This window comes from Trichechus manatus, unplaced genomic scaffold, assembly GCF_000243295.1.
Source record: "Trichechus manatus latirostris isolate Lorelei unplaced genomic scaffold, TriManLat1.0 scaffold00053, whole genome shotgun sequence".
NCBI lineage: Eukaryota > Metazoa > Chordata > Mammalia > Sirenia > Trichechidae > Trichechus > Trichechus manatus.
The window spans coordinates 551,141-574,820 of record NW_004443989.1 but is presented as its reverse complement, the minus strand read 5'-3'; the positions used below and the strand labels follow the sequence as shown (position 1 = coordinate 574,820).

The window sequence follows — 23,680 nt, the reverse complement described above, 5'->3', positions numbered from 1 at the left end:
GTCAGTCATTTTGCGCTTCAATTTCTCATCTACAAATGTGGGATAGGAAGCCTACCTCACTGACTCGCCAGAAGAATAAGCAATCAAGTGTGAAGAGAAGTTAAAAGACTTACCTAATTCCCACAGCTAGGAAACAGCAGAGCTGAGCGAGGGCCCGAATCTGTTTTATCCAGGAGAATCATATCTACACTCAGTCCAGTCATACTGCTCTTCTCTTCTCCAATGAAGGAAACATAAGGTTAATGCAACTATCATCATCGTTGTTGTCGTTGTCATCATTATCATTATTAAGGCTATAACATACTAAAGGAGCCCTGTTGGTACAAATGGTTACAGGCTATACTGCTAACCGAAAGGTCAGTTGTTTGAACCCACCCAGTGACTCCATGGGAGAAAGACTTGACGATCTGCTCCCATAAAGATTACAGACTAGGAAACTATGGAGCTGTTCTCATTCTCATGTGGGGTCGCTATGAGTTGAAAATCTACACGATGGTACCTACAACAATGCAATATACTAGGTCTTCCTGTGTTCAGGCACTGTATTAGTCAGTTTCATACATTAGTTTATTGGATTCCACAACTTTATAGGTGTTATTGAATTCCCATTTTACAGATGAGAAAACTGAGTCTCAAAGAGATTGGGTTACATGTTAAAGCCATCTAATAAATAAGTGGCAAGACTGAGGTTGAACCAGTCTTTCTGAGTCACTCACTGCATTGTCTTGTACCACAGATACTGGAAAGGTTTGCTCACTCATCATAGTAAGGTTTCCCCTCGATGTGAAACTGCTCGGTTGTCTCTGCAGATGGTATGTAGGCACATGAGAGGTGGGGAATAGATAGTGCATGCTACTTGGAAACATGTGCCTTCCAGATTTGACTTCCTGAGCGAGGGCATGTGTTTATCTTACTCAACACAAACATGAATCTGTGGAAACCAGAGAGTTGATCTTAAAATGGAATACTAAGAAGATTGGTATGAGAAGCTGGTTCAATGATTTTTACTTTAAAGTCTTTACTTCCCTCTTTCTGTCTTGTGTATATTAATTAATTCATTTAAAACTATTTGTACTTACCATGTACTTGGTACTGAGGATATGGGTATAGTGCCTGCTGTTAGGGGGCTTTCAGCATGCCATGTCCCCACTCACTGCAGGTATTTGAGTCAGATGTGATTAATAAGTCAAGCAGTCTTCAGAGACAAGTACTTTCTCTGTCCAAAATGAAGCATTCAATTTATTATCTTTCTCAATTCTATGCACATATAACTGAATAGTCTTTGAATGAATACCATGCTATCATGAGACTAGTGATGCCCCTTTGCTGTTCATGACAGTTCAGTGCTGAAGGCAGTAGAAACAAGTTTTTCTCTGACCCTATATGTGGCCATGTGTGTTATTTTGAGTCAATTTTAGATGATGTCTTGACATTTTTCAAATGAATTCTGCAATTTTTGCTCCAACTTTAGAAAGAAGAAAAGCAAAAATATCAATGCATTAAATAAAGCCATTGAGCTCCATCTGTATTTGCCCTGAGCTCCTATTGTGTCCCATACTGAGGGAAAACTGGGTATAGTGTGGTGAATAAAACAGAAGAAGAAAATTTCCCTGCTATCATGAAACTTACAGTGTCACACAAATAAATACCTAAATGAGCACACAGTTAAAGACTGTGGTAAGTTCTTTGGAAGAAAATAAGTGTAAGAAAAGAAAACAGAGGAAAGCTCTCTTCAGACTAGGGAGTTAGTGAAGACATCTCTGGAAAATGTCATTTAAGGTGAAATTTAATGGATAGGAAGCAGCAGCCAGGTGAAGAGTAGAGGAAACGTAGGTAGAGGAAACAGCAATATCAAGCCCCATATTGAGAATGAACTTAATGCATCAGAAGAACTTAAAAGGAAAAAAAGTCAAGTCTACCTATATGGTTGTTGTTTGCTATCTAGTCAATTCTGACTCATAGCAGCCCCATGTGACAGAGTAGAACGACCCCAGAGGGTTTTCTACACTGTTATCTTTATGGAAGCAAATCACCAGGTCTTTTTCCCATGGAGCCGCTGAGTGGATTTGAACCGCCGACCTTTTGGTTAGCAACTGAGCACTTAACAACTGAGCCACCAGGGCTCCTGGTCTAGCTATGGGGTAGTGAGAAAAGATAGTATTAGGGTGTAAGATGGGTATAGCAGAGGGAGCAGTCCACAGAAAACATTATAAACCGTGACAAGGAATTTGAGTTTCGTTCTAAGAGCAATGCCAGGATTTTATGTTGTTCAAGTTCGCTTTGGCTGCCATATAGATAAGTGGTTGGAGGGACAAGAACTGAATTAAAGAAATAGGATACTGGCTGTTCTAGAATTCCAGATATGACGTGATAGAAGCTGAAACAGAGATGGTGGCTGTGAAGATGGAGGAAAGTGGATATGCTTGCGTTATGTTGTGAATTGAGGATTGAACGTTGTTAGAAAAGTTACTAGAGAGAGATGTATCAGATATGGACTACGAGGGAGAAGGATGAACCGGGAGAGTCCCAGGTTTCTACCTTGAGCATTCAGTGGATGGTGATGGTGTTGCTACTATAACTGACTTGGAGATGACTGGACACAGGTTTAGAAATGGGGAGAAAAATCCATTTTAGCCATATATTTAAGATGTCTCTGAGACATTCAATAGTAACTATTAAGTAAGCAATTGAATATGTATTTAGAATGAATCAAAAAGAGCCTTGGCATGACAGGTGGTCGCAATTTGCCTGGAGCAACAGAGGAAGAAGGAGAGTCAGGAATAGGAGGAGGATATGGAATGTGTGGCTAACTGCCTCCAGGAACAGCTGCCTCCTTTGCCATGACAGAAGAACTAGATGGTGCCTGGCTACCATTACTAAAAATTTTGATCAAAGATTCCATAGAAGACTCCTTATCAAAAAGGGGAAAATGCAGAACAGAATTTCAAATTCTCATGGACTCCAGACTTTCTGGAGCCAGGGGGAATGGATGAACTCCTGAAACTACTTCCCTGAGATAATCTTTAGACTTTAAACCAAAAATATCCCCTGAAGTCTTCTTAAAGCCAAACAATAGTTTATCTTAACTAGTAAAAGATGTCTGCCTTGAGCATTATGCTGGTTTAAGAACTATCTATATGGGATCAAAGCGACAACAGCAACTCGAAAGATTGGGTAGGAACCTTAGGAGGCAGTGAGTTTATGTTAATGAGGGAGGAGCAACTCAGAAAAAGAGGATGGAAATGGTTGCACTAAACTGTACATGTAGAAACAGTTGAATTAGTGTATGTTTTACTGTATATATTCTCAACAACAACAGCAAAATAAAAATTAAGAGAAAAAAGAGCCTTGGAATGAAGATATAAATCAGTTGCTCAAAACATATAACTGAGGGCAGTGCTTAGATCTCAGTTTTCTTTGATAAACTGCCTCTTGGGAGTAGCCAAACAAATGTCATGTCAAGAATATACCTTGCGAAGAAACTGTTGAACCCTGTTGACACCATCCAAAAGAGGAACACACAGCTGGCACAGAGAGGCTTGCGCACGTCTGGAAATGTGACCCTCCCAGGTGTCTTGGGATTCTGTATGTACATGTACACCTTTCATCACCCTGCCATCTGGTCATGTGGTTTTGCCCTGCACCTGCATACTCACAGACATGAGAATGGAAATGTCTTTCTCCACAGCTATAGAAATGCCATGCAAGCTGTCCTCTCCATGGTTGCTCCAACTGTATAGGTTTCCATCCAGGTCTTAAGATATTTAAAACTGTGTTTGAATTCCATACTCAAAAGCTATGCAAATTCTGTTTTATATGCTTGGCAAATATTTCCTTGACGAAATTCAATACCATCTCTGGAGGCAACCAGAGAAACCTGCCAAGTGTCAGCTGCGCAGTTTCAAGATCATGCAATCCATTCTTTAGATTTCAGAAGCACAACATTTCCTGTGATGTCAAACGACTATTTATAGATGATAGATATTCTTTTTTAGGCCAGTCTATGGTGGTTCAAAATGAAGGGTCACTCTCCACGTAGCAGTTACTGAGTAGCACTGTCCTTAAACATTTACTAAGGACCACTACTAGGAGACAGAGTTTTTAAAAAGCACATGTAATTTTAGTTTCTGATCAGATGTTCTCTGCATAGTATGACCAAGAGTACAGACTTTTAACTAGCTATGTAACAAGGGCAAGTTTCTTTCCCTCTCTATAACGTCATGTAATACCTATGTCTGTAAAATGTGTACATAATTTTAGCTAACTATGAAGGCTATGTATGGATAATTTAAGATAACATAACTTCAGTGTCTAGAAAGTGCTTGGTACATTGTGTTTGTTACCATCATAATCATTTTACCTTCTGAGCATATCATACATATATAATTTTTTTAAATCTAAACTTCAGAGCATAATTAGCAAACTAGTGACCACAGGACAAATAGAACTCCCAGATATGCATAATATTTAAAAAAATGGGTCTATGGCTCAATGCTTTAATATTGGATGGTTTCTTATAAAAATAGGGATTTTGAATTCTCTTAAGAAAAAGGAACTTGTGGCCCCAATAGATATTTGAGTTTGCAACTTTGGCTATAGGCCTTGACCATGGATTATCTTTCATCTTCCCATCATCTTCCAAACTTGTGGTACTAGGTCCCATTACTTCTGTCCATGGATGGAAGACCCCTTGAAGATCTCACAATGCTTATTATTCAGAGAAAGAGAGAGAAAGTGAGTCTATTAGGAAATGTTCTTTCAATACTTTCAGTTCTTTTATTTTAGAGGAAGATAGTAGGAACTCCAGTTCAACTGGACTAAAGCTAGGGTAATTTCGAGCTCAACAATGAATCTAACTTCCAAAAATACACTTTAATTAAACTTTGTTGTTGTAGTTAGCTGCCATCGAGTTGGTCCCCAACTCATGGTGATCCCATGTACAAAGGGATCAGACCGTTGTGATCCATAGGGTTTTCACTGGCTAATATTCAGAAGTAGATCGCCAGGACTTTCTTCCTAATTAAACTCGTTGTTGTTAGATGCCATCAAGTCAATTCCAACTCATAGCAACCATATGTACAATGAAACAAAACACTGCCCGGTCCTGCATCACCCTCACAATCGTTGCTATGCTTTAGCTCATTATTGCAGCCACTGTGTCAATCCATCTCATTGAGGGTCTTCCTCTTATTCACTGACCTTCTACTTTACCAAGCATGATGTCCTTCTCCGGGGACTGATCCCTCCTGATAACATATCCAAAGTATGAGACATAGTCTTGCCATCCTTGCTTCTAAGGAGCATTCTGGTTGTACTACTTCCAAGACAAATTTGTTCATTCTTTTGGCAGTCCATGGTATATTCAATATTCTTCAGCAATCCCACAATTGAAAAGCATCAGTTCTTCTTCAGCCTTCATTATTTCCAGCTTTTGCATGCATATGAGGCTATTGAAAACACCATGGCTTGGGTCAGGGCCACCTTAGTCTTCAAGGTGACATCTTCGCTTTTCAACACTTTAAAGAGGTCTTTTGCAACAGATTTGCCCGATGCAATGTGTCGTTTGATTTTTTGCCTGCTGCTTCCATGGGTGTTGATTGTGGATCCAAGAAAAATGAAATCCTTGAAAACTTCAGTCTTTTCTCCATTTATCATGATGTTGCTTATTGGTCCAGTTGTGAGGATTTTTGTTTTCTTTATATTGAGCTGTAATCCATACTGAAGGCCGTGGTCTTTGATCTTCATCACTAAGTGCTTCAAGTCCTCTTCACTTCAGCGAGGAAGGTAGTATCATCTGCAAAATGGAGATTATTAATGAGTCTTCCTCCAGTCCTGATGCCCCATTCATCTTCATATAGTCCAGCTTCTCAGATTATTTGCTCAGCATACAGCTTGAATAGGTATGGAGAAAGGATACAACCCTGATGCACACTTTTCCTGACTTTAAACTAGGCAGTATCCCCTTGTTCTTTTTGAATGACTGCCTCTTGATCTATGTACAGGTTCTTCATGAGCACAATTAAGTGTTCTGGAATTCCCATTCTTTGCAATGTTATCTGTAATTTGTTATGATCTACACAGTTAGATGCCTTTGCATAGTCAATAAAACACAAGTAAACATCTTTCTGGTATTTTCTGCTTTCAGCCAGGATCCATCTAACATCAGCTATGATATACCTGGTTCTGCGTCCTCTTCTGAATCTGGCTTGAATTTCTGGCAGTTCCCTGTCAGTGTACTGCTATAGCCACTTTTGAGTGATCTTCAGCAAAATTTTACTTGTGTGTAATATTAATGATATTGTTAGATAATTTCCACATTCGATTGGATCACCTTTCTTGGGAAGAGGCATAAATATGGATCTCTTCCAGTTGGTTGGCCAGGTAGCTGTCTTCCAAATTTGTTGGCATAGACAAGTGAGCACTTCCAGCGCAGCATCCGTTTGTTGAAACATCTCAGTTGGTATTCCGCCGATTCCTGGAGCCTTATTTTTCACCAGTGCCTTCAGTGCAGCTTAGACTTCTTCCTTCAGTACCATCGGTTCCTGATCATATGCTACCTCCTGAAATGGTTGAACGTCAACCAATCCTTTTCAGTATAGTGACTCCATGTATTCTTTCCATCTTCTTTTGATGCTTCCTGCATCGTTTAATATTTTCCCTGTAGAATCCTTCACTATTGTAACTTGAGGCTTGAATTTTTTCTTCAGTTCTTTCAGCTTGAGGAATGCCGAGCATGTTCTTCCCTTTTGTTTTCTATCTCTAGGTCTTTTCACGTGTCATTATAATACTTTAGTTTGTCTTCTTGAGCCACCCTTTGAAATCTGTTCGTCTCTTCTACTTCATCATTTCTTCATTTCACTTTAGCTACTTGACATTCAAGAGCAAGTTTCAGAATCTCTTCTGACATCCATTTTGGCTTTTCTTTCTTTCTAGCCTTTTTAATGACTTCTTACTTTCTTCATGTATGATGTCCTTCCACAACTCGTCTGGTCTTCTTCGGTCGTTAGTGTTCAATGTGTCAAATCTATTGTTGAGATGGTTTCTAAATTCAGGTGGGATATACTCAAGGTCATATTTTGGCTGTTATAGACTTGTTCTAATTTTCTTTAGTTTCAACTTGAACTTGCATATGACCAATTGATGGTCTGTTCCGCAGCTGGCTCCTCGCCTTGTTCTGACTGATGATATTGAGCTTCTCCATCGTCTCTTTCCACAGATGTAGTCAGTTTGATTTCTGTGTATTCCATCTGGTGATGTTCATGTGTAGTGGCCATTTATGTTGGTGAGAAAAGGTATTTGCAGTGAAGAAGTCGTAGGTCTTGCAAAATTCTGTCATGCGATTTCCAGCATCATTTCTATCACCAAGGCCATATTTTCCAACTATCGATCCTTCTTTGTTTCCAACTTTCACGTTCCAAACACCAGTAATTATCAATGAATCCTGATTGCATATTTGATCAATTTCAAACCAAAGAAGTTGGTAAAAATCTTCAATTTCTTCATCTTTGGCCTTAGTGGTTGGTGAGTAAATTTGAATAATAGTCATATTAACTGGTCTTCTTTGTAGGCATATGGATATTATCCTATCACTGACAATGATGTATTTCAGGATAGATCTTGAAATGTTCTTTTTGATGATGAATACAGTGCCATTCCTCTTCATGTTGTCATTCCTGGTATAGTAGACCATATGATTGTCCAATTCAGTATAACCCCATACCAGTGCATTTCAGCTCACTAATGCCTAGGATATCAATGTTTATGTGTTCCATTTCATTTTTCACTATTTCCGATTTTCCTAGATTCATACTTCGTACATTCCACATTCCAATTATTAATGGATGTTTGCAGCTATTTCTTGTCATTTTGAGTTGTGCCACATCAGCAAATGAAGGTCCAAAAAGCTTAACTCCATCCACTTCATTAAGGTCGACTCTACTTTGAGGATGCAGCTCTTCCCCAGTCATATTTTGAGTGCCTTTCAACCTGAGGGGCTTATCTTCTGGCACTGTATGAGACAATGTTCTGCTGCTATTCATAAGGTTTTCACTGGCTAATTCTTTTCAGAAGTAGACCTCCAGGTCCTTCTTCTAGTCTATCTTAGTCTGGAAGCTCAGCTGAAACCTGTCCACCATGGGTGACCCTGCTGATATTTGAATACCAGTGGCATAGTTTCCAGCATCACAGCAGCATGCAAGCCCCCACAGGACAACAAACTGACAGACGTGTGGGGGAATTAAACCTAAGTCATAGGAGTTAGACTCTCTGGTTAAAGATTTTTGTTTTTTCTGTGTTTTCCAATCTTTTTTCTTTTGTTTCTTTTCTAGATGCTTTTATTTGCTCTGTTTGATTCTTTTCTATGAAGCATCTGAGCAGAAAACCTCTTTTCCTTTTCTTTAGAGAGGTATACTTGCAAGCTGTCGGTTTTAGGGCAACATGGCTTTGTTAATTTTGCCTGGATGCCTTTGATCCATCTGTAAACAGATGTACACAAACTAAGTTCTGTGGCTGAAAATAACCCAGATAGGTAAGTGGGGCTGGATGCCGCTCATTGCTGCTGCCACAAGCAATCAGAGCAAAGTGCAAACCACTCCTGCTGCAAAATCTGGTTTTTACGACTTCGTAACAAGCAACTTTTTTGTTGTTGTTGTCGTTATTTCTCTCTCCAATTTTGTTTAAAAACACAAAACAGTTCCAGTAGATTTTCACAGTTCTGTTTGCAATTCAAGCTTTTCCCTGAAACATATATTGTCTACAGAAAAACCACAACAAAGAATAAGACAAGAAATGATGGGAAGTGCAAAGTGGAATGATGGAATTTCTTCTTCCTTTCATCTTTAGAACCTGAAATCTACACTGGCATTGTCTGTGTTGATCACATTAACCAGATAATTGCCAGTGTTGTCACTGAACACTGTACCGGCCTCAAGCTGAGCCTTCGTATTTGTGTATTTTTTTTTAATCTAAGCATAGCTCTATATCTCATTCATCTATATTATGTAACCCTGACTAAAACTAAACCTCTGGCTTTTCACCAGGTACAAAATTTTTCCTGATGATTAATAGCTATTTTTGAGAAATGGAAGGTTGGCCTCAACATATTAGAGAGAGATTCATCATTGGTGATGAATTTCTTTAATTAGTTATGTTCATCAATCTATCTCCTTATAAATACAGACAGTTCCTTGAAGGAAGAAAGTAAAATGGGAAATATTGGATAAGTGTATTGTGTTTTTTAAAATAATTTTATCTTGTTGTTGTTGTTGGCTGCCGTTGAGTTGGCCCCTGACTCATGGTGACCCCAAGCACAAAAGGATCAGATTACTGTGATCTGTACAGTTTTCATTGGCTGATTTTTTGGAGTATATTACCAGGCCTTGTTTCCTAGTTCATCTTAGTCTGGAAGCATCACTGCAACCTGTTCAGCATTATAGCAACATGGAAGCCTCCACTGACAGATGAGTGGTGGCTGCACATGAACAGCATTGGATGGGAATTGAATCTGGGTCTCCTGCATGGAAGGTGAGAATTCTACCACTGACCCACCACTGCTCCCAATTTTGTTTTACTACTGCAGTATAGAGTAAGAACTGTAAGAATATCTCTAGTAATACAAAATCATAGTTTCACCACAGTAGAGTAAAGTCGCATTTGCTTGGCTATTGTTTTTCAAAGTCTTTATGTAGTCATTCTACTTACAGATTCTGTGAAAGCTTAAATTAATGTCCTGGAAATGTGACCCGTCTGAAAACAATCTAGATGGAAACCTGTATGATTAATTAGACATTCTTTGCTTGTATTTTTACAGGAGGGGTTATGGTTTCATTCAAAACTTACAAATATATTTGGGGCTAAAATAAAATGAAATCCAGTAATTTAGTATTATGTCTATTTTATCTTTTAAAAGAATTTGGGTTAATGATGTTAATATTTAAATTACACATTATTGTTCTCAGGAGAATGTCCTCAAATTTCTGGCCAGTTTTTATCACGTCGTACCTCTCCAAAAGTTGTTGGAATACAGTGATTTTAAAAACTTAAATTACATTTTTTTTTTAAACCAGACTATTAGTATCCAAGCAGTCCATAGCTGTATTTTTTTTTTAAGTTAAAGTTCATAATGGCTTTCCATACAACAAGTATGAAATGAACCAAAATGAATACTTTTGGAGCCAAAAATATGTTAACTGCAATATAAAAACATTGAATGTGTTTTGCAATCCTGTGGGATGCTAAAATCAAAGTGTGGGAACCTACCAGAATGAAAAACTCTATTCCATCCACAGCAAGTATAAGTCTGTAACAGAAAATGCTTTCTTTTTTGGCCTCTTAAAATTACTTTATGTTCACTAAGTTCTTATTATGGTATAAAATTCAGCAGAAGGGTATGTTGGCCAAAACACACAAGAATGCCATTGTCAGGACAATGTCCCTCTTTTTCTCTTGTTTACATGCATTGCATCAGATCCTCCCAGTAATCCCCATCTTCAGCTCCCATGGTATATATTTATTTGGGTAACTGCCTTCAAAGCAATTGTTCTCTGTTCACATTCTCCAAAAGTCTGATAAAAAAGTCAACAAACATTCATTGGGTATCCATTCAATGCCAGGCCCTGTGCTAGATATTGGAGTTACCCCAATGATTAAGATATAAACCATGCCTCCCAAACTTGATAGTCTCAGGTCTTTAAAAACTGTGAAGAGTGAGTTTTGGTATGTGGATCCCTTTCATTTCGGAGACAACATGAGTTAGAACAGGGAGCTTATGTATAAATAATTGGAGATATGGTTTACTCCGCTATATCAAAATAAGTAATTTTGGACAAGTCACTTAAACTATCTGGCTTCCACTTTCCTCATTTGGGAAGTGATTTTCCCTATGTCTTATAGCACTGTTCTGAAGCACTTCTTATAGCACTTGAAACCCTATATCATCATAGCTACGACTTATTCCTGTTTGTATTTTCTATAACTGACATAATAATGTCTAGAACATTGTAGATGCTCAAAAAATATTTGCGTAATGAATGGCACTCAGTGACAAAATTCATTCATTTTTAATGTGGAATCTTCTTTTCCAATTGAAAAATCTTTCATGGAGGTGATAAATAAAACAGATGAACGGAGAAGTCAGGAGCAAAGAATCCAGAGGTCGGCCTCTTTTTATCCCATTTTAGCCCTTAGTCCCTGGGTGGTGCAAATGGTTAATGAGCTCAGCAGCTAACCAAAAGGTTGACAGTTCAACTTCACCCAGAGGTGCCTCAAAAGAAAGGCCTGGTGACCTACTTCCAAAAATCAGCTATTAAGAACCCTATGGAGCACAGTTCTACTCTGACAACACATGGGGTTCCCATGAGTCAGAAGCAACTCAACAGCAATTGGCCCCAAACCACAGCTATAATCTGAAGTTCTCTGAAGAGCACTAGCCGTCTGCTGCACACATTTTTAAAAACCACTGGATTCAATCATCTCTTAGGACTGGCCTTAGAACTCAACAGTTTAAAATTAAGCACAGTGAATAGCATTTAGAGCATTGAAATCTGATCTCCAAAATTGCATCTGAGGGATCAACATGCCTCCTAGCATGCTTGCCTTTCCCAAAGTGAATAATTTGCACATAGGAGGTCGCTGACCAGTTAGTTTGTAGTACACTCACCTCAGTCTGGGAGAGTAGCAAATTGCCCTCCCAGCATGGTGGGTTTACCAGATCTTTCCACTTACTTCTGGGTGTTTTCTAGCACAGAAAAGGGTAATGCAATCCTGGGAATATTTTACTGTGGTCAGTTAACCCCAAGAAATAAGTGCATGGCCTGACACCAAATAAAAACGTCTTCTGCTTCTGGTTATTTTTATATGTCAAAAGTTTATAGAATGTCTTCATAGGGAAGCTCAAAGTTTAAACTGAATGGAAAACAGACCTTCACTTTTATCGCTGAGTCACGTGCCAGCCCAATTTTAGAATTCAGTCTCTGTTACATACGTTCGTTCTCCACGGAGTCTTAACTCTGTATGGTTTCAACATTTGCAACAGGTGGATGTCAGTTTAAACAATGCTGGTCCCCGCTGATTTCCTCAGTGGCCAAGGGAAATTCCTCAGGGTAATCAAGGATTTATATGATAGTCTGAGGCCTTAAATTTTTAAAGCATTATTTGAGTTCATCAATCAAGTTTTTATTTTGAAATACATGCATACATATGCATGCAAATGACTTGGGGGAAAAGGAGTGTATTTTCATGACCCTGGATTGTATTTCTTGCATTGCCTGGAAAAAAACTACTCACACACTCACCCCAGCACAAAGAGAAATAAATATTGATTTGGCAATCATACACTTTCTGAGCTCACTACAGATACAGTTATTAGAAAGCTAGATAATGTCCATATTTTTATTTTGTTCAGCTCATTCCCCACAACCCAGGCCTGGCCTGATGGCTAAGGAATCTCTCATTGACCTAGTGTACTCGTGTGTCACCTGAGAGATTTAAAATTTGGGCTTATATTTCAGTGGTCTCTAGGAAATGACGTATAGGTCACTGCGTTATTCGTTTTATTGGGTTTGGGAACACCAAGAAAAGCTAAAATCTATGTTAATCCTGCACTCCAAACAGGGAAATATAAAATGTGTGTGTGATTGTTTGTATGCATTGTTAGAAATTAAATTTTGAAGTGGTAGAAATATGAAAACCAAGAGTCAGAGTTAAATTTTACACAAGGATTTGGTGAAAAGCAGTCATTTCATCTGAAGGAGACATATGCTGGGCTTTTTGAGTAGGACTGAAAACTTAATGTTTTTCCATTTTGACGTTTAGACGTAGGAAATTTAAGGTCACTGAACTCGTTCTTTGTTTAAGCACTGTGGAAAAGTCCTGTATAATGCACAATTTTTGGAGGTTTTGGCAATAAAGATTAAAAATACAAATATCCTTTTTTTCATGATTAGCTGAAGTATCCACTTAGAGATGATACATTCTTTAGAAATGATTGAAGATGAGAGTTCTTGATCTCTCTCTCTCTGTATCTCACTCTGTCTCTCTGTCTCTCTCTCACACCCACAAACACACCCCTACACACAACCATGAATGGGTCATATTCTCTATCAAATGTCCCTGCAATTGGAGCTGAGGTGAGGAAATTCATCCTGAGTGTTTCATTATAAAGTAATTCCATCCCTGTCTGATAAACAGAGTGATTCAGGATGGCATGATAAGGCAGGTTGCTATTCTATGCCTGAAATATGATCCCCTGTGTTTTTACAGCATTCCTTTTTTTTTTTTTTTTTTTTAAGCCTTTAAAATAAAAAAAGCTATTTAAGATTTTCCTTCTGTTAAGTGACAAAAGGTGGTGTTTAACTCTTTGGAAGCCTGTTCCCATTTAATAGTGTACCGAGGGAGAATCCCCAAACTGAAAAATACAGCAGAGTTTGTAATGACAGTAAGTGAGAAATAGCTTAACCACAGGCCAGTTCCAAGGCAGGAAAAGACATCTAAAGAAAATTACTATAATAAACAACTTCCTCCACTCATTGGCAAAAGGAGATGGTGGGATGGCGGGATGGTGGGAGACCAGGTGGACGGGTACATTGATCAGTGAGATGACAGGGTGTAAGCGCTGCTGACAAAGTATTACCTTCTTGTCTCGTTCTTTCCTTTGACCCTGCTGGCTGAGTTCTCCCCGAGGGAAAGGGGTGGAATGAGTAAAGATGTGCTTCAGGACAAAGTCAGTGTAAGGGAGAGGAAATTCGCCAAGTAGCACGGACCAAGTGAGGACTCAACACACAAAAAAAGCAAAGTAGTGATGGAGGATTAATTCAGAACAGATGATAGAAAAATCAGACTCAGAGGACAATTCAGAGGTGCTTTGGTGAATGCACGTCATTCGTCTAGAGGTTGCTGTTTGCTTTTTGAAGAGAGGGCCTCCCATTCATTTGTGGCAGATACTTTGGTGACGGGTCAGAGAACACTATATGTTTCTCTTCACTAAACTCTGAGGAATGTTGATGAGTTGAATTAGAACTGTAGTCGAGGTTGAATGTGTCAGCCCACACCTTTGAAGCTGCCTTACAGATGGGTTTCCAAATCCCTGATGACGGTTTTTGGGTTACTGTCTCTTGTCAAATCCAACTCACTCACACATAATAGCAACAGTGATACCTGGTCATGTTCTTCAAGCTGTGAAGCAAACAGGAAGGCGAAGAATACTGGCTGAACGCTAACATCACAGTGACTGCCAAAAATGACATGAACTTCCAACAGCATGAGTCTGCACCACAAAATCACTCCTTCCCGAAGCATTGGTTGACATATAATGTATCGTGCAATTTATGATTTATTGGGAAGATTCAATCTGTAAAATGGAGTGTATTTCAGTTGTTAAGACCTTGATTAAATGCAACGCTTAAACAAACATAGGGGAGAATAGATTGAGGGGATTAAAAATCATAGATACTTCAATCAGATACGAGCATGTCCAGGAAATAAAATGTTCGGGTTTAAACCTAGTAACAATGTTATTGCATTGTAATGTTATCGCATCTGTTGTGCATGCGATAAGTAAATGTTATAGCAAGCTATTGTGTCCCAGGCATAAAATCTTTTCAGCAGCTAATACAATTTTTAAAATGTCTAGTTAGAATCCTGGACATTGTGTTTCAAAGCTTGAAAGAAGTGTTGTAAAGGTTGAAAGCTCAGGTTTTACGGTCAGACAATACCAGAGTCTTGGGTCCCAGACCTGCCCCTCACTAGCTGTGTGACCTTGTGTGTTTCCTCGTGTATGTTATTGGCATATCAATAACACTGCTAAGACCTCACAATGTTATTATCAATTTTAAATGAGATAATGCATGTAAAATGCTCTGCCTGGCACATAATAAGCCGTCAATAAGTATTGCTATTATTATTTTTAAAGCAATCAAATACATTATTGAGGACAAGAAAACAGTTTCCTAGCATGGATTAAATAAAAGTCAGTCTTTAAAACCTATCCATAACTCTTTGGTTTCCATGGGAAAATTAGGATATTTTCTTTAAAAAAAAAAAAAGCCTTAAATAATAAAATAAATACAAAGCTGGTTGAGGGAATTTATAGCTTTAACATTAAAAAACAAAAAGTGGAAGCAAAAGAAAGAACGCTGTTGACTCAAGAGTATTCAATTTGTCCTTTGTTTTAACTTTGTGTGCCCTGAGCAGAGGCTGTGCTCCCCCTCCTTCAGAAGGCAGTTGGTAGATTCCAGCCCAGACTGTGGTTTTCAAACTTAAGAAGCTGTAAATTTTATAACTCTGCACCCTGTGGTCAGAGCTGCTGAGTGTTGTGTCTGAAGTCAGGTGGTTAGTGTGTTAAAGGTAGACATTAAACAGCTCTACCGAGGACCTGGAAGCATTTAAGGAGGTTGCTTGCCAGCTGTAAATTAGAGACCAATGCCAGTTGGCTGGAAAATTCTCTGGAGCAAGTCCAGTTAAGTAGACTGAATCACTGGCGGTCTGTCCAAATTTGTGCATTTAACAGCTCAGCTATACAGCCTGACATGCAGCATAACGTTGTTCAGAAACAGCTTTATTGTGATGTTTTGCAATTATGTGAGGGAGTTGTGGCATTCTTGTGGCCTAGGAGCGTTTGTGTTCTTCACTGGTGCTGAAAAAAATCAATTGACTGTTCTTGACAAGGTCCCTGAAAATATTTTAAAAGAGATTTGGCTGATGGGAATTATCATTTGCAAATTATGTGTCGTCCCAAATGTGTTTTCCAACGCTCATAGGTGCAATAACTATCTTAGTGAAGTGGTTATACACACATTTCCCCAAGGGCCTCCTGCTTCCCAGCTTCAGGTGGCAGAACCGTGGGTGGTTAAGATGATGGCCAAGGTTACACTGAGATATTCAGGTATGAACAAGGCCACCAGATTGGGGGCTCTAGTCTCCATATAGGAAGAGAGGAAAAGCCATTGTTAGACCACAGGGTTATTTGGAATTTAAAATTTTTTAAATTGTGTCTTAAAATTTGATCTAAATGAAGAAACACCGACTTTAAGCTTGGGCAGGGCTGACTTTGTAGGTGAGAGACCTGCAGAGCTGCACAGGGCTTTGTGCTTACAAGGTCCCTATGTTTGGTTTAAGGCTCTTCTGTTACCACCTTGAAATTCTTAATAATTTTTTTTTTAGCAAGGCACCTTGCATTTTCATTTTGTACTGAGACCTGCAAATTATGTGGCCTTTCCTGTAGGTGGGATTGATTTATTTGACAAAATTCAATCTCCTTGAGAACAAGGAAGAAGGAAAGACTCACAGAGATTCTATTAGCCAGGTGGGCAGTCTATTTCTAAAGGGTTGACTGTTTGCAAGCACCAAATAATAAGAGAGAAATCCACTGCTGTGTATTCTGTTGTTGGTCATTTTTTTCCTTGATACAGGATGAAAAAAAAAAGGCAGAGAATATCTTAATTATCATGAGAAACAAATAATATAATTGAAATATACCAAACCGAAACCAAACACACTGCCATTCAGTCAATTCTGACTCATAGGGACCCTGTAGGACAGAGTAGAACTGCCCCATAGGGTTTTCAAGGCTGTGAATCTTTACATAAGCAGACTGCCATATCATTCTCCCGTGGAGCAGCTGGTAGGTTCAAACTGCCAACCTTTGGGTTACCAGCCGAGCACTTAACCACTGCACATATTCATCTTTTATACACTTGGTCTTGGTGCCTATTTAAAAACTTACAATCTTTAAGGGGCCTTTATGAACTGATGTTAAATTCTTAAGTCAGCTTTCTACTGGTTAATACAAATATTGTCTTTCAGCCTATTTGATCACACATACAACTCTCCATGCAAACTTATACCCACATAGACATTATAGTTTGGAGTCATTTTTTTAAGTTGTGAGGTTTTTATTCATTTATGCAGTCATTGAATCTGTTAATGTGTTCCACAAATAAAACATAAATACACCCTAGAAGCCACTGGCTATAAAACTGCAAGTAACCCAAAAAACATATATTTTATGAGTTAGTAATTAAAGTTGCATGTTCCTATGAACATATACAGTAAATTGTGTAAGTAATTTCTCTTCTTGCTTTTGCCAGAATAAGTCAATTTCTTATTATCTTTATAATACAAAATGGATTAGTTCCCTTATTGCTATTAAATATTCTGTTTAGTGCTATTCTTACTTTTGGCCCCAGGATTTTATTTTCCTATGATCTTTACATGTGTTATTGTTGTGTGCTGTCAAGTCAATTCCGACTCATAGCGACCCTGTAGGACAGAATAGAACTGCCCCATAGGGTTTCCAAGGAGAAGCTGGTGGATCCGAACTGCTGACCTTTTGGTTAGCAGCCTGAGCTCTTAACCACTGCACCACCAGGGCTCTTGATCTTTACATATTTTCATTTAAATTATGGGGAAGGGGAGGTGGGAAACTAAATAGAACAGTGTGTCACTTTAGAGAGACTAGAAATCCTCAAAGCGAACTTAAGTTCTCTTTCGTTGTTTTGTGGCTTCTTTGGTGAAATCATCACTCAAAGCGTTGATTAATTAAATGATAGCACAGCTTCTGTAGGTACTCATGAGGCTTTTTCCCCAGTTTCACAGCAGCGTGTTTTCCCTTTGCACATTCTAGGGCACTTTGTCTTTAACCTCGTAAGTAACCACCACTGTATTATTTTTATGTGTGGAACCTGTCTGATCTCCTCCACCGGAGAATATGACTTTTTATCCTTCCTTGAGTGCCTTTTTGGTGCCTTGGCTATGGAAATCAGAAAAGAGATGATGTTAGCTTGGAACCAGGATGGCAGGAGTAGAGTAGAAGTGGTCAGAGGTGGCCAGATTTGAGATATGTTGAATGGGGAGAAAGAAAAAGAAAAAAACACCAGTTGCTGTCAAGTCAATTCCAACTCATGGTGACCCCATGTGTGTTAGAGTAGAATTGTCCTCCATAGGGTTTTCAGTGGCTAAATTTCAGAAGTAGATCTCCCAGACTTTCTTCTTTTTTTACAGTTTGAGTTTTTATTATTTTATTTTATTTTTTTATTTTTTCCCATACAAAAATTTGTACATACACTGTTATGTGACTCTAATTGCTCTCCCCATACTGTGACAGCACACTCACCCTTTCCACTCCTGATTCCCCATGTCCATTCAACCAGCTCCCAACCCTCTCTGCCTTCCCATCTCACCTCCTGACAGGAGCTGCCCATTTAGTCTCTTGTATCTACTTGACCTAAGAGGCATACTCCTCATGAGTATCATTTTATGTCCCACAGTCCAGTCCAATCCCTGTCTGAAGAGTTGGCCTCAGAAATTGTTTTAGTTCTGGGCTGATAGAGAAGCCAGGGGCCATGCTTTCCGGGGTACCTCCAGTCTCAGTCAGGCCATTAAGTCTGGTCTTCTTACTAGAATTTGAATTCTGCACCCCACCTTTCTCCTGCTCCATCCGGGACTCTCTGTTGTGTTCCCTGTCAGGGTGGTCATTGGTGGTAACCGGGTACCATCTAGTTCTACTGGTCTCAGGCTGATGAAGTCTCTGGTTTATGTGTCCAGGCCTTTCTTCTTAGTCCATCTTAGTCTGGAAGCTCTGTTGAAACCTGTTGAGCAACATAACAACATGCAAGCCTCCACTAACAGATGGGTGGTGTCTGTATATGAGGTGCACTGGCAGGAATCCAACATGGGTCTCCCCCACCACTACCCAAAAGAGCCATAGGACCTTGATTTTTAGAAGATGTTCATTGCTGACAAGTGAGATATTGGCATTCGTATGGTGCTACCTGCTCTTTTTGGTTTTGTTTCGTCTTATTTTTTCGGATAGTATGGATGGAACACAGACCTATTAACATTTTAGTTGTTTCTGGGAGGCACCAAGATTTGTTTCCTTGTATAACAAACTATGTCCACCCCATGGAATTTTAAGAGTAAACCATGGTGCTCCTGGAGACGTTTAAGCTAAAAGCAAAATGGAAACCATTTTGTAGCATCTGAAGGAGTGGTCTGGTATAATGGGAAGTCCTTGGTCAGCTGCAACTCACCAACTTTAATTGAGGTGGGATCCCACCAGACAGAGATAGAGCCAGGGGTTCCTGTTTTTAACTGGAAATCTGCTTTGCCTGTTGGGCATGAATGCTCAGTTCTGGCGGTGACGAATTTTCCACAAAACTCAAGGGGAGGGAGACAATTAGCTATTTATATTCATGCTTTGAGCTTGGGGGGAAAAAGAGGGGTAGTTAATAGAAGAGGGGATCAGGAAGGCAGGCAAATAATATGGGTTTGTCTGCACCAATAACAAGATGATATACTGCAGCATTTAGGCACATACTTGTCAGAGGTCCTGAATTCTGTTTAAAGCTTATTTCCTAATCAACTGCGTGACCTTGCACAAGTCAAAGAATTCTCTCCTCTTTTTTTTTCAGTGAAAAAATAGGCAGCCACCTTATAGAGTTGTTAGAGAAAGATTTTGAGATAGTGCATCGAAAGCGCCGGCAGAGTGCCTGGGTCCTCAGAAGTGCCCAGTAAGTGGTTGCTCTTCTGTTAGTGGTCAGACATTAAAGGGTCAGATTGATCCTGAGACCTGTCCCTTCTGAGGTTAAATCTATTCCAGTTCATATATTACCAACGTCCCTGCTTCTATTTCTTCTTCTTTTTTTTTTTTTAACTTGCTCATCCTAGGATAAGTTAACAGACAAATTCTCTTTGGAAACCCTATTGGAAGCCCTTTTGGATTCTGTAGATCAAATAGGCAACTCTGAGTGGGGCATTTTGTGGTTTCTGGAGTGCCGCCCTTGTGCCCAGCTTCTAGAGGGATTATAAATTGTGACCTAAGATGTATCATAAAAATGTATTTAGATTTAGTTTCAACTGATCTATGCAGAGTTAGTTAGTACCACGCTAGGCTTTCTAATTTAATGTAAGGGTTGATACTCAACAACATAACCTTCCTTCCTTTCTTCCTTTGATATAATGTATTTGTGTTTTTCTTTTTTCTTTGCTAATGGGTATACCTAAAGTTGAAGGTTGTGAGTTTATGGCCAATGTCAAGTTATGCTTCCCAATTTTGCACCTAAGTCACAGTTTTGATGATATGAAGGTACGTATTTTAAAGTGTCATGGGAAAAGTTTAAGTCAATATATAACATACTTGGGAACAATGAAGCGAACCAACATTAAGGTCAAAATGTCATACAAATAACTTTAAAATGCTCAGTGAGATTTCTGGAATTCCAGGGTCTGACCTGTGTCTTGATCTCTGATTTTTATCTTACACTATCCAGATTCTGATGCAAGGCAAAAATCCAGGGATAGCTTGGAAGTATGCACTTCCGAAGGTCATGAATGGAACTCAGACAGCCACAAAAAGACACGTCTACGCCTGGAACACAGTCCAGTCAGATTGCTCCGTCTCCTGTGGTGGAGGTAGTGGACTTGGCTGATTCCGTCTTCCAAGTCTGTCTCTTCTTAAAACACGTTCTTTCACTCCAAGCCACTTTAACATTGTAAAATTTAAATAAGCAACAAAAGAACTGTCTTTTCTGGGAACCATTACTGTAAAATGCAAATATCATTGTACTGCTTGAGGATTTTTCTACACAGAAAGGAACCAATTCTCATGAATCTCAAATCTTCCACAAGCAGAGCTCAAAAGTTACACATCTGAAGTTCAAGGGATGTATGTACACACACGGGAGTCCCTGGGTGGAGCAAAGATTAATGTGCTCATTGCTAATCAAAAGGTTGGCAGTTCAAGTCCACCCAGGAGAAAGGAAGGCCTGGAGATTTACTTCTGAAAAATTAGCCATTGGAAACTCTATGGAGCACAATTCTACTCTGACACACATGGGGTCACCATGAATTAGAGTCCACTTGATGGCAACTGGTTTACACACACACACACACGCACGAGATGTATCTATGTATATAGATGTATGTATAATAGAAGTGTGTATATATATATATATATATGTGTGATAGCTTAAATTTTAAGTTTATAGTTTATTTTTCCAAATCCTGACTTTTCTATTGTTATAAACCTCCCACTGGGACTGGTAGATGTTAGGGTCAAGATAAGGGAGAACACATGCAAGGCAAGCTTAAGACGACTACCAGAAACCTGGACATTGTGTCAGTCATCCCCTCAGGGGTACGGTCAGCAAAACCTCTCTCAGTAGGAAGTAGATTAAATCTGAGAAACAGTCCTTGCAAGGAAGGAACAACAACCACCATCCACTTAACAAGCAGAAGAAAGCATTTTATTTAAATGCTAAAATTTCACGTCTTTGTGTGTAAGTCCATCTTTGTCACAATCGTCCCCTTGGAAGAATGAAAACCTGTAAAAGTGTCCATGAAATCGAAGCATGAAGGCTGGTCTCTCATTTCCCATAGTCAGAGCACTTGGCTACAGTGAGTCTCCCTACTGCGTCCATCCCACTGACTAAATAGGGCACCTTGGAACCAGAAACAGAGCAGAGACTCAGAAAATGAAGAATTCTGATGTCCATTAAGTCCTGTACTTTATGTGACCAAGCCAATTAACAAACTATGGGGAAATAGTTTGTTTAAAGAATATTTTAAATAATTATAAAGTGATACTTTTTACTAATAACATTTTAAAGGCAATATGGTATAAAAAATAAAAATAATCCCCCATAATTCTATAATCAGCAATAGCCAATGTTAATACTTTGGTCTACATCATTCTATTCTTTTTTCAATGCCACATAAACATACGTGTGTGTTTGACATACTCAGATACATACCACAGGTATCATTTTGTCATCTTTTTTTACTAGACAGTAATCATGCTATAGATGTCTTTTTTCACTCTGCTCTTTTTCACTTAGTGTTAGATTGTGAGCAGTTTTTTGTATATCACGTGTTCTCTAGGAGAATTTCTAATAACTTCCTGGTATCCAGGGAGATCACCTGGAGCCTGGAACACAGTTCCTCTTGGGAAGGGAGAGATTTGATTCCTTTTCCATTTACAGAGAATTAATTCAACCCAGGGAAGGATGCTGGAGAAATGCATTATGGGATTCTCCCCTTGCCTATATTTAGCAATCCCTTCACCCGACTCTTATTAGACCATGGTGTGCCCTGGCCTAATGGGAAGAAGAGTCCAAATGAATACATTCTCCAGAAGTAAATTGTTTACTTTGGGGAATCCCAATGTGGTTTTGATAAATGCCTCTGAAAGCAAATCTGCTTCCAACATCAGGATCTGTACTGACTGCTTATCATTTTCAGCAGGAATGACTTTATTGTCCTCAAATTCTATTCTAAGGAAAATTACTATGTAAATATAAACAAACACAATCCAAAGAGGAAGCAGCATTTCTCTTTGGGAAGCTGACAGATACAGTTATTCTCACACACATAAAACCTAATGAGAAGTGAACACTGAATGAACATTGAAAACAAGACATGAAATGCCACTGGAAAAAAAAAATCAGAGTGCTAGCTAAGAGTTATAAATACATGCTCAGTGAGTTCAGCTTTTTGTTTTTATAGGCATCAAGTAGAAGCTGCTTCATGGCAAAGTGGGATCTTAGGGTTTTCACACATAATCCACCAATGGTTTTCCCATTTAAATCAGCAGGGGTTCCATTTCGAAGAATGTTTTCCATTGGATGTATGCAGTGTGAGCAAAGGCTTGGTGGGATGTTTCCCTTTACAGGTCCACTATTTTCAAAAGGTTGTGTTTAGAACTCTGCAGTTGTAGGATCCACATCAGTCTTGCAAAATAAGGAGCTACACGTTAAAACTATTAAAATGTGAAAACCGTTATCTCAGGGAAAATAAAGAATTTAAATTAGTTGCAGATTGTACCAAAAGGAGGTGTTTTCACAAAATGTTTGGATTCTGTATATCAAGTAAAGTATCAGAAACTTGGTAAATTGGAAACTAAACTTGGAAATCAAATTGAATTGGTTATCTGTAATTTTTACTTTGTAACTTTTGATGTCTTATTAGGTTACATAAACATGAAGGCCATTTGCTTAAGAGATCAAAATACTCAAGTCAGTTCCTCATTCTGTAATGCCAGGACCAAGCCAGCCACTGAACCAAAAATGTGCAACGCTTTCTCCTGCTCTGCCTAGTAAGTTGTCTGGACATGTCTTTCTGGTCATATTCGTACTTGTATGTCTATCATTTTTATGACAGCCCACTGCCAGTTCTTCTGATCAAAAGTTACTCACATGCCCAAAAAAAGTAGTGAAAGAAAGAAGAAGATGGTTGAAGTTAAAACATATGACTTGAAAAACCCAAATTTGCTTCAGTTTGGCTATGCAAATCTAATCTTGGGACAAGAAGGTGTCTTTTTTTTTACCTTTGGGTATTGGCCCCTCTTCTCTGCACTGAATCAAACAGTATTTAAATAGCACAGAATCCTATAGAAGTCATCCAAGAATTTAAAAATCATAATACTACACAGACCATGAAACCCAAAATGCAAATTATACAGTAGCAAGTCTCAAAATAAAGAGATAAAGGCCAAGTAAAGCCTTCGTCTCTGATTGTGGTACCCTATGGGGAGCTCAGTGGGTTTGCTTTTGGATTGATTTTAGTCTCACGTTTGTTTGAACACTAATTTTAAGTAATCTTCCCAGCCAAATGAAGCCTCTTCGTATGTGATTTATCTTCTGCCAAATATATTTATGTAGAATTGACGGAGTTTATTCTAAAGCAATGCTGT

The 23,680-nt window shown here is 38.8% G+C and overlaps 1 protein-coding gene across 1 annotated transcript in view; it reads left to right on the top strand.

Annotated features, from left to right (window-relative positions):
* Nucleotides 1–23,680, top strand: part of ADAMTS18 (ADAM metallopeptidase with thrombospondin type 1 motif 18) — a 152,669-nt gene that overhangs the window by 114,483 nt on the left and 14,506 nt on the right. The window contains exons 17-18 of the mRNA XM_004377704.1: nt 20,262–20,403; nt 22,957–23,083. Of these exons, the coding sequence (XP_004377761.1) occupies nt 20,262–20,403; nt 22,957–23,083 (269 nt within the window). The remainder of the gene's footprint in view (nt 1–20,261; nt 20,404–22,956; nt 23,084–23,680) is intronic.